Source organism: Salvelinus alpinus, chromosome 6 (assembly GCF_045679555.1).
Source record: "Salvelinus alpinus chromosome 6, SLU_Salpinus.1, whole genome shotgun sequence".
NCBI lineage: Eukaryota > Metazoa > Chordata > Actinopteri > Salmoniformes > Salmonidae > Salvelinus > Salvelinus alpinus.
Genome location: NC_092091.1, coordinates 69,932,617 through 69,944,462, shown reverse-complemented (window position 1 = coordinate 69,944,462; position 11,846 = coordinate 69,932,617). Strand labels below are relative to the sequence as shown.

Here is an 11,846-nt window from a genome sequence, read left to right as displayed (position 1 = left end):
GAACCTTCTGAAAACCATCTTTAAACTTATACTTAGAATATTTTGACGAGTCTAAATATTCAACTCGTTTCCAAGGATTACGAGGTGTTTTTTTGTGCTTTGCAGCCGATATAAACCCCATGGTTATGGAATTATGGCACGAGCTCCTGGGCACTTCTGCGCTGTCCCATGTCTGCATTCTGGCCTTGACAGTATTCGTGGCCGTCTATTATCTAATGCACACATTTCGCAAACACCAGGATTTCTCCAATATTCCTCCTGGTCCTAAACCATGGCCAATAGTTGGAAATTTTGGCGGGTTTCTGGTTCCCAATTTCATCTGGAAGAGGTTTGGAGGCTGGGGAGGGAAGGACGTTCCAAAGTCAAAGACACGAGCTCTAATTTCACCTCAAGTTATTATCACGGAACAAGCTAAAGTTTACGGTAACATCTACAGCATGTGGGTAGGGAGTCAGCTGGTAGTAGTACTGAACGGATATGAAGTGGTCAGGGATGCCCTCTCAAACCGGGCAGATGTGTTCTCCGACAGACCAGAGATTCCCACCGTTACCATCATGACAAAGCGGAAAGGTAAGTGCTGCTTCTAGACTCAACCTGTGCGTAATAACGCATGAAAGCACAATAGTCAATAGATTTTTGCTGAGGTCGATTTTACTCATCGTATGAGCGGTCTTGGATGAGCGTTTTGCCCGGTGAATATTCTATTGTTCTATAAAACAAAAATAAGTTGATGCTGGATAGTAAACAATACCAGAAAAGCCTTTGTGCAAACGAGTAATCAAGGCACTCTCATGTAACAGAAAAATGTAAACGCCTTCGTTGTGGCTTACACCGACGTGTTGCGGCTATATCAGCCTTCATCAGGGTGACAAAGAATAGTGGTGTACACACAGGTGTATATCCCAACTCTCACAGGAAGTGACTCACTTTATTGCCATATGTAATTGATAAAGTAAAAAACACATTCAAGATACAAAGATGAACAAAATAAACATGGCATAACAAGAGAAAGAAATGCAATATCATAAAAGTAAAAAACGAACTGTGTACACATGAGCTCATGTTATCAAACTTAAGAATGGAGAACCAAAAAATAAACCCCATCTTTTACAGGAAAGGAGAATAATCCATTTCCTCATTTAGACCTGGCAATACAGTGGCCTTTAGTTTAAAAATCCAGAGCGTTTCGCATTTTAGGAGGTGTTTGAGACGATCGCCCCCACCTGCGAGAAATGGGAACCACTTCAATGGCCATGACTTTAAGAGAGTTTGGGCTGGCATGGCCAATCTGTCTGTAATGTTTAGCCAAAGGATACTTGTCGTTAGCAGTCCTTATAGCATAGGCATGTTCAGACACCCTGTCCTTGAGCCTTCTCTTAGTACGTCCTATGTAAAAGCACCCACCTGGGCAGCCTGTACACCACATAGGCAGCCCAAACACTCTGAAAGCCATTGCCATTGAAGAGGTCCCCAGTACTCGCAGGGGTCTCAAACACCTCCTACAATGCAAAACGTTCTGGATTTTTAAACTAAAGGCCACTGTATTGCCAGGTCTAAATGAGGAAATGGATTATTCTCCTTTCCTGTAAAATACGTGGTTTATTTTTTGGTTCTCCATTCTTAAGTTTGGTAAATGAGGTCACGTGTACACAGTTAGTTTTTTCCTTTTATGATATTGCATTTATTTTGTGGTGTTGCATTCTTGTTTTTCCATGTTCATTTTGTTCATCTTCATATCTTGAATGTGTTTTCTTTCTCCAAGTTTCCTTACTTCATCAATTACATACAGTATGGTAATGAAGTGAGTCACTTCCTGTGAGAGTTGGGATATACATGTAACGGCTGTCAATGTCGTTCTCCTCCTCAGACGAGGAGGAGCATGGATCGGACCAAGATGCGGAGTAGGAGGTATTCATGATTTTAATGACAAACCAACAAACACTACAAATTAACAAAACAACAAACGTTACTAACCTGCAACAGTCCTGTGTGGCCCAAACGCTAACACAGGAAACAAACACCCACAAAACACCAGTGAAACCCTGGCTGCCTTAGTATGACTCTCAATCAGAGACAAACGATACACACCTGTCTCTAATTGAGAATCATACCAGGCAGAACACAAAACCCAACATAGAAATAGAAAACATAGACTGCCCACCCAACACTCACGCCCTGACCAATAAAGACATACAAAACAAGAGAAAACAGGTCAGGAACGTGACATAACCCCCCCCTTAAGGTGCGAACTCCGGGCGCACCAGCACAAAGTCTAGGGGAGGGTCTGGGTGGGCATCTGACCACGGTGGTGGCTCAGGCTCTGGGTGAGGTCCCCACCCCACCATAGTCACTCCCCGCTTCCGTATCCCCCTCCCAATGACCACCCTCCAACTCAACCCACCTAAATGAAGGGGCAGCATCGGGATAAGGGCCAGCACCGGGATAAGGGGCAGCAGCTCCGGGATAAGGGGCAGCAGCTCCGGGATAAGGGGCAGCAGCTCCGGGATAAGGGGCAGCAGCTCCGGGATAAGGGGCAGCAGCTCCGGGATAAGGGGCAGCAGCTCCGGGATAAGGAGCGGCAGCTCCGGACTGAGTGGCAGCTCCGGACTGAGTGGCAGCTCCGGACTGAGTGGCAGCTCATGACTGGAGGGCAGCTCATGACTGAGTGGCAGCTCATGACTGGAGGGCAGCTCATGACTGGAGGGCAGCTCATGACTGGAGGGCAGCTCATGACTGGAGGGCAGCTCATGACTGGAGGGCAGCTCATGACTGGAGGGCAGCTCATGACTGGAGGGCAGCTCATGACTGGAGGGCAGCTCATGACTGGAGGGCAGCTCCTGAATGGAGGGCAGCTCCTGACTGGAGGGCAGCTCATGACTGTAGGGCAGCTCATGACCGTAGGGCAGCTCATGACTGTCTGGCGTCTCTGGCAGCTCCTGACTGGCTGGCGTCTCTGGCAGCTCCTGACTGGCTGGCGTCTCTGGCAGCTCCTGACTGGCTGGCATCTCTGGCAGCTCCTGACTGGCTGGCGTCTCTGGCGGCTCCTGACTGGCTGGCGTCTCTGGCGGCTCCTGACTGGCTGGCGGCTCTGGCGGCTCCTGACTGACGGACGGCTCTAGCGGCTCCTGACTGACGGACGGCTCTAACGGCTCGGGACAGACGGACGGCTCTAACGGCTCGGGACAGACGGGCGGCTCTAACGGCTCGGGACAGACGGGCGGCTCAGACGGCGCTGGGCAGACGGATGGCTCAGACGGCATTGGGCAGACGGATGGCTCAGACGGCGTTGGGCAGACGGATGGCTCAGACGGCGTTGGGCAGACGGATGGCTCAGACGGCGTTGGGCAGACGGATGGCTCAGACGGCGTTGGGCAGACGGATGGCTCAGACGGCGCTGGGCAGACGGATGGCTCAGACGGCGCTGGGCAGACGGATGGCTCAGACGGCGCTGGGCAGACAGATGGCTCAGACGGCGCTGGGCAGACAGATGGCTCAGACGGCGTTGGGCAGCCGGGCAGTTCAGGCACCGCTGGGCAGACGGGCAGTTCAGGCACCGCTGGGCAGACGGCAGACTCTGGCCGGCTGAGACGCACAATAGGCCTGATGCGTGGTGCCGGAACTGGAGGTACCGGGCTGAGGGCACGCACCTCAGGGCGAGTGCGGGGAGGAGGAACAGGGCTCTGGAGATGCACTGGAAGCCTGGTGCGTGGTGTAGGCACTGGTGGTACTGGGCTGGGGCGGGAAGGTGGCGCCGGATATGCCGGACCGTGAAGGAGGACACGCGCTCTTGAGCACCGAGCCTCTCCAACCTTACCAGGTTGAATGGTCCCCGTAGCCCTGCCAGTGCGGCGAGGTGGAATAGCCCGCACTGGGCTATGCAGGCGAACCGGGGACACCACCTGTAAGGCTGGTGCCATGTACGCCGGCCCGAGGAGACGTACTGGAGGCCAGATACGTTGGGCCGGCTTCATGACATCCGGCTCGATGCCCAACCTAGCCCTCCCAGTGCGGCAAGGTGGAATAGCCCGCACTGGGCTAAGCACGCGTACTGGGGACACCGTGCGCTTTACCGCATAACACGGTGTCTGACCAGTACGACGCCCTCTCACTCCACGGTAAGCCCGGGGAGTTGGCTCAGGTATCCAACCCGGCTTCGCCACACTCCCCTTTATCCCCCCCCCCCAAGAAATTTTTGGGTGAGCCTCTCGGGTTTCCAGCCACTCTGCCTTGCAAGCGCCTCATAATGCCGCCTCTCCGCTTTCGCTGCCTCCAGCTCCGCTTTGGGGCGGCGACACTCCACTGGCTGTGCCCAGGGTCCTTTACCGTCTAGGATCTCCTCCCAAGTCCATTCCTCTTCTCTCCATTGCTTTGGTTCTTGCCGTCCTTCTCCAATCCGCTTGGTCCTGGTTTGGTGGGTGTTTCTGTAACGGCTGTCAATGTCGTTCTCCTCCTCAGACGAGGAGGATCGGACCAAAATGCGGAGTAGGAGGTATTCATGATTTTAATGACAAACCAACAAACACTAACAAATTAACAAAACAACAAACGTTACTAACCTGCAACAGTCCTGTGTGGCCCAAACGCTAACACAGGAAACAAACACCCACAAAACACCAGTGAAACCCTGGCTGCCTTAGTATGACTCTCAATCAGAGACAAACGATACACACCTGTCTCTAATTGAGAATCATACCAGGCCGAACACAAAACCCAACATAGAAATAGAAAACATAGACTGCCCACCCAACACTCACGCCCTGACCAATAAAGACATACAAAACAAGAGAAAACAGGTCAGGAACGTGACAATACACCTGTTTGTTCACCACTATTATTTGTCACCTTGATGAAGGCTGTAGCCACAACACGTCTGTTTAAAAAAAAAGAATCTTGCCACGCATAAGCCGTAAAACATAAATACTTTAAAAAGATTCCACTACATGAGAGTGCCTTGATTGGAAGTTTGTTTGAACAAAGGCTGTTCTGACATTGTTTACTATCCAGCATCAACTTCTTTTTGTTTTATAGTATTTCATCCCATGATCAAAGAGCACCTCATGGATGAACTATAAACCAAAGAAGCCCTCCTCTCCTTTGTCTCTATTCTATTGTTATATTATTCTATTGTTCTATTATATTATTGTATTCAATTGTTCTATTCGATTGGTATGTTATATTAGATTGTTCTGTTATTCTATTGTTCTGTTCCATTCTAGTGTTATATTCTATTGTTCTATTATATCGGTCTGTTCTCTTCTATTGCTCTATTCTATTGGTCTGTTCTATTCTATTGGTCTGTTCTATTATATTGTTCTATTCTATTGGTCTGTTCTCTTCTATTGTTCTATTATATCGGTCTGTTCTCTTCTATTGCTCTATTCTATTGGTCTGTTCTATTATATTGCTCTATTCTATTGGTCTATTCTATTGTTCTATTCTATTGGTCTATTCTATTCTATTGTCCTATTCTATTGCTCTATTCTATTGCTCTATTCTATTGTTCTATTCTATTCTATTGTTCTATTCTATTGTTCTATTATATTGCTATATTCTATTGTTCTATTCTATTGCTCTATTCTATTGCTCTATTCTATTGGTCTATTCTATTGTTCTATTCTATTGTTCTATTCTATTGTTATATTATATTGGTCTATTCTATTGTTCTATTATATTGTTCTATTATATTGTTCTATTCTATTGGTCTATTATATTGTTCTATTCTATTGCTCTATTATATTGCTCTATTCTATTGCTCTATTCTATTGCTCTATTATATTGTTCTATTCTATTGCTCTATTCTGTTGCTCTATTATATTGTTCTATTCTGTTGCTCTATTATATTGTTCTATTCTATTGCTCTATTCTATTGTTCTATTCTATTGCTCTATTCTATTGTTCTATTCTATTGGTCTATTCTATTGGTCTATTCTATTGGTCTATTCTATTGTTCTATTCTATTGTTCTATTCTATTGTTCTATTCTATTGGTCTATTCTATTGTTCTATTCTATTGCTCTATTCTATTGTTCTATTATATTGTTCTATTCTATTGCTCTATTCTTGTGCTCTATTCTATTGTTCTATTCTATTGTTCTATTCTATTGCTCTATTCTATTGCTCTATTCTATTGGTCTATTCTATTGGCCGGTTCTATTCTATTGCTCTATTCTACTGTTCTATTCTATTGCTCTATTCTATTGTTCTATTCTATTGGTCTATTCTATTGGCCGGTTCTATTCTATTGCTCTATTCTATTGTTCTATTCTATTGTTCTATTCTATTGCTCTATTCTATTGCTCTATTCTATTGGCCGGTTCTATTCTATTGCTCTATTCTATTGCTCTATTATATTGGTATATTCTTTTGGCCTGTTCTCTTCTATTGCTCTATTATCTATTGTTCTATTATATTGCTCTATTATATTGGTCTATTCTTTTGGCCTGTTCTCTTCTATTGCTCTATTCTCTTCCTCTATTCTATTCTCTTACATCGGTCTGTTCTCGTCTATTGGTCTATTCTATTGGTCTATTCTTTTGGCCTGTTCTCTTCTATTGCTCTATTCTATTGGTCTTTTATATTGGTCTGTTCTCTTCTATTGCTCTATTCTATTGGTCTATTCTATTGCTCTATTCTATTGGTCTATTCTATTGGTCTATTCTATTGGTCTATTCTATTGGTCTATTCTATTGCACTATTCTATTGGTCTATTCTATTGCTCTATTCTATTGTTCTATTATATTGCTATATTTTATTGCTCTATTATATTGTTCTATTCTATTATTCTATTCTATTGGTCTGTTCTCTTCTATTGCTCTATTGTATTCTTCTATTCTATTGGTCTATTATATTGCTCTATTCTATTGGTCTATTCTATTGGTCTATTCTATTGGTCTATTCTATTGCTCTATTCTATTGCTCTATTCTATTGGTCTGTTCTATTATATTGCTATATTCTATTGCTCTGTTCTATTATATTGCTATATTCTATTGGTCTGTTCTATTATATTGCTATATTCTATTGCTCTGTTCTATTATATTGCTATATTCTATTGCTCTGTTCTATTATATTGCTATATTCTATTGGTCTGTTCTATTATATTGCTATATTCTATTGCTCTATTATATTGTTCTATTCTATTATTCTATTCTATTGGTCTGTTCTCTTCTATTGCTCTATTGTATTCTTCTATTCTATTGGTCTATTCTATTGCTCTATTCTATTGCTCTATTCTATTGGTCTATTCTATTGCTCTATTCTATTGGTCTATTCTATTGCTCTATTCTATTGCTCTATTGTATTGTTCTATTCTATTGGTTTATTCTATTGTTCTATTATATTGCTCTATTCTATTGCTCTATGCTATTGTTCTATTATATTGCTATATTCTATTGCTCTATTCTGTTGTTCTATTCTATTATTCTATTATATCGGTCTGTTCTCTTCTATTGCTCTATTGTATTGTTCTTTTCTATTGCTCTATTCTATTGTTCTATTATATTGCTATATTCTATTGCTCTATTCTATTGTTCTATTCTATTGTTCTATTCTATTGCTATATTCTATTGCTCTATTCTATTGTTCTATTATATTGTTCTATTATATTGTTCTATTCTATTGGTCTGTTCTCTTCTATTGTTCTATTCTATTGCTCTATTCTATTGCTCTATTATATTGTTCTATTCTATTGGTCTATTCTATTGCTCTATTCTGTTGTTCTATTCTATTATTCTATTCTATCGGTCTGTTCTCTTCTATTGCTCTATTGTATTGTTCTTTTCTATTGCTCTATTCTATTGTTCTATTATATTGCTATATTCTATTGCTCTATTCTATTGTTCTATTCTATTGTTCTATTATATTGTTCTAGTATATTGCTATATTCTATTGTTCTATTCTATTGTTCTATTCTATTGCTCTATTCTATTGCTCTATTCTATTGCTCCATTCTATTGTTCTGTTCTATCGGTTTGTTCTCTTCTATTGGTCTATTATATTGGTCTGTTCTCTTCTATTGCTCTATTCTATTGGTATATTCTATTGTTCTATTCTATTGCTCTATTCTATTGTTCTATTATATCGGTCTGTTATCTTCTATTGGTCTGTTCTATTCTATTGTTCTATTCTATTGGTATGTTCTATTCTATTGTTATATTGTTCTGTTATATTGTTCTATTCTATTGGTCTGTTATATTCTATTGTTCTATTATTTTGGTCTGTTCTATTCTATGATTATATTCTATTGTTATATTATATTGGTCTGTTCTATTGTTATATTATATTATTCTCATCAAAAGTCTTCCAAGCAGAAAAGGAAAGAGAAATGTAATTTTGCTCTGTAAATAATTACATATGTGTACTAGTGCATAGTGACAGCACTATTAACTGTCCTCGCCTCTTATCATTTCTCTGAACCTTAGGCATAGTTTTTGCACCTTATGGACCAGTATGGAGAAGGCAGCGCAAGTTCTGCCACACCACGCTGCGGAACTTTGGCCTGGGCAAGTTGAGCCTGGAGCCCTGTATCCTTGAGGGGCTGGCTGTGGTCAAATCTGAGCTTCTGCGTCTCGGCGAGGAAGATACTGAGGGTTCAGGAGTGGACCTGACCCCTCTGATAACTAACTCTGTGTCCAACGTAATCTCCTACATCGCCCTGGGCCAGCGCTTCCACCACGCTGACCGGGAGTTTGGCGCCCTGCTGGACCTGATGGCCCGCGGCCTAGAGATCATCGCCAACAGGTAGCCTAGAGGTTAGAGATGTGGATCAGTAGCTGGAAGGTTGACTGGTTCAAAGACGTGGGAACTGAACTGGTAACTGCTGGTCTCTGATCTCAAGTAGAATTTCCTGCTGTGTGCCCTTAAGCGCTTAACACATTTCAGTTTCTCCCAGAAAACAGGCAGTAACGTATCTATTCTACTCTATTCTATTCTAACAGCGCGGCGGTCCTCATCAATGTCTTCCCCCTACTCTACTACCTGCCCTTCGGTGTCTTCAGAGAGGTACGGCAAGTGGAAAGGGACATCACTGCCTTCCTGAAGCAGATCATCACCAGACATAGGGAGACGTTAGACCCAGCCAACCCCAGAGATCTCATAGACATGTATCTGGTAGAGATGCTGGCCCAGGAGGCCGCTGGGGAGACGGACAGTAGCTTCTCAGAGGACTACCTATTCTACATCATAGGAGACCTCTTCATCGCTGGTACTGATACCACCACCAACACAGTGCTGTGGATGATGCTCTACATGGTCGTGTATCCAGATATCCAAGGTACTACATCAGGAAGAGGGGTGTAGAGGACCAGTTCAATGTAACCGAAAGAGAACTCCTTGTTGTAGCATGATGTAGTACAGTACCCAATCATAATGCTATGTGTAACATATCCAGTGTCCTGTTTCCCAATGCTCGTTGCTTTGTAATAATGTTTTCCATGTCATTTGTACCCGTTCACACCACAGAGAGGGTGCAGGCGGAGATCGATGCAGTGGTGGGCCCAGACAGGGTCCCGTCTCTCACTGATAAAGGCAGCCTGCCGTTCACGGAGGCCACCATCATGGAGGTGCAGAGGATGACTGTGGTGGTCCCCCTGGCTATCCCTCACATGGCCTCAGAGACCACAGGTGAGGAGAGAGAAACCCATACTAGTCATTCTAATTCTATGGTAGAACCTGACTCTTCCGTTATGCACAGTCAGATCAATAAAGTTGTATTGAATTGCTTTCTCAACAACTTGGTCAGTCAGTTCCACCAGACCAACACTACAACAGGGACTAGGCTGCTGCAGCAGAAACAGGAAAGTACAACCCTTTCGCTATGGTTCGTCTGTTGTTGTCTTGCAGAGTTCCGTGGCTATACAATCCCTAAGGGCACAGTGATCATCCCCAACCTGTGGTCTGTCCATAGGGATCCCACTATGTGGGAGGAGCCAGACGACTTCAACCCCTCTCGTTTCCTAGACGACCAGGGGAATCTCCTGAGGAAAGAGTGCTTCATACCGTTCGGAATAGGTAGGTCGTAAGGCAGTCTCTCTCGACAGACGTATGTGGGGGTCCCATTAGCGACTTGCTCTACGACTGGCAAACGGGAGTGTAGTCACACGGTATACACTGAGAATGAAGCCTTTCTACTGTGGACATTTACAGTTAGGCTCCTGTAAAATCCACTGAAACAAGGTTCAAAAGGTTAGTTTACAATCTCACTGGATTGTTGAAGTCCCATACTACCCCTACATAAGTATGAAGCAGTTAGGCCACGACTGAACATTTCAATCATTTGATTTCACAGTCTTACTGGATTATTATTATTATTGTTGGAATGCACTTAGTATGACCATGACTTAATGTGCATCTTTACAGTGTTCTCTCCCTCTCTTTCCCAGGACGCAGGGTGTGTATGGGCGAGCAGCTGGCTAAGATGGAGCTGTTCCTGATGTTCACCAGCCTGCTGCAGGCCTTCAGTTTCAGACTGCCCGAGGGGCTGGCCCCTCCTCCCATGCACGGGCGCTTTGGCCTCACCCTGGCCCCCTGCTCATACACTGTGACTGTGAGGCCCCGGCGGTGAGGCCACCAGACGAACAACAACCGCTGACACCGTAATTAAGCCATAAGGCACAAGAGGAAGTGGTGTATCATGAATACAGTCACAGGTAAACGGCGTTAGTTGGCCACGATGCGACAGCATCGGCCAGTCAACCCATTTGTCTGTGACTGTATTCATGATACTGCCTCGTGCCTTATTGCTTTTATAAAACTGTTACTAAAATAACAATGAATTACATATTTTAATTAAAACATTATTTTGATAAGTCAATTCATACTATTTAATTCTTCCACCAGAAGATATAGTCCAGACAAAAATCAGGTTTTTAGTTATTTTTGTCATGTTGCTACCGACGCCACCCAGTCTTAAATATTTTTTGCATAGTTGCTATGCAAAAGTACAGGGAGTCCATTCTAAACAAAATGGGTGCAATGCAGGGGGACCATGTCTGTTCCCAGGTCCCTATGTTCCCTCAGCCCATGTTCCCAGGGCCCTATGTTCCCTCGGCCCATGTTCCCAGGGCCCTATGTTCCCTCAGCCCATGTTCCCAGGGCCCTATGTTCCCTCAACCAGTTTTGTCCTTCAGCTCTATCTTCTAAACAAGGCAACAGTAAATATTAAAGACAAAAACCTTCTGTTATGTGATCAAATATTTTACATAGCTTATATTTTTCATACCCTTTGGTATTTTGGTGCGTTAATCCACTGTTATATGTATTTCAATTACTTGAGTATTTTGTCATTTGTATTTCACTGGACTGAAATATGTTTAAAAATCAAAAGTTATTTTGATTGTCTATTGCATTATGGCAATAAAATAAATGATGATCTTGATGTGCTTTAATGCAACTGTTGCACACACTATTCTTGTCTTGTCAGTAGAAAGTGCTATTGCATCCTATCAAACTACAATGGTATACTGTTGTTCATATTTTGCTGTGTTCTAGTGTACTATGGAATATATTGCTTTCTTATTCTTGACACTTCTCCCAGTCATATTTAAGGTTAGAACTACCTTTCTAAGTGTCCTGATACTTCTAGCTTGGAGTTGTATTTTTATGATAACATAGCTACAGTATTTCACTTTTTAATGTGTATAGTATTGCTTACTATGTGTGTCCAATCAATTTTTTAACCACTCCCTCTTCTAATTGGGGCTAATTGGAAAAGCTGTTCAAAAGAGTACATTGTATTATTTTTTTGTACTCCCTGACGAAGGCCATGCAGCCGAAACGCGTCAGATTTTTAAAACGTTGTTTCTATTGAACATGCCATACTAATAAAGGCATTTTAATTAATTATATGAAGA

General features: G+C 43.1%; 1 protein-coding gene across 5 annotated transcripts; it reads left to right on the top strand.

Annotated features, from left to right (window-relative positions):
* The first annotated feature begins 87 nt into the window (after nt 1-87).
* On the top strand, nt 88-11,840 carry cyp2u1 (cytochrome P450, family 2, subfamily U, polypeptide 1). Of its 5 annotated transcripts, none has more exons than XR_011675697.1 (7): nt 88-570; nt 8,418-8,736; nt 8,934-9,268; nt 9,457-9,618; nt 9,902-10,005; nt 10,377-10,995; nt 11,058-11,840. XR_011675697.1 is itself a non-coding variant. In XM_071407669.1 (6 exons), exons 1-6 carry the CDS (start codon nt 120-122, stop codon nt 10,556-10,558), a joined length of 1,617 nt encoding a protein of 538 aa, XP_071263770.1. In that variant the 5' UTR covers nt 88-119; the 3' UTR covers nt 10,559-11,840. The 5 variants fall into 5 exon arrangements, 2 of the variants coding, with proteins under 2 accessions (XP_071263770.1, XP_071263772.1); XR_011675695.1 differs by having other exon boundaries at nt 9,838-10,005; XR_011675696.1 differs by having other exon boundaries at nt 9,838-10,005; nt 11,027-11,840.
* Nucleotides 11,841-11,846: the final 6 nt, after the last annotated feature.

Bases quoted from the DNA above. Each gene is read 5' to 3' on its own strand.
- cyp2u1 (XM_071407669.1), top strand. From the start codon at position 120: ATGGTTATGGAATTATGGCACGAGCTCCTGGGCACTTCTGCGCTGTCC. The intron at 571-8,417 runs GTAAGTGCTGCT...TCTGAACCTTAG, and splicing joins CATCATGACAAAGCGGAAAG to GCATAGTTTTTGCACCTTAT. The intron at 8,737-8,933 runs GTAGCCTAGAGG...CTATTCTAACAG, and splicing joins CTAGAGATCATCGCCAACAG to CGCGGCGGTCCTCATCAATG.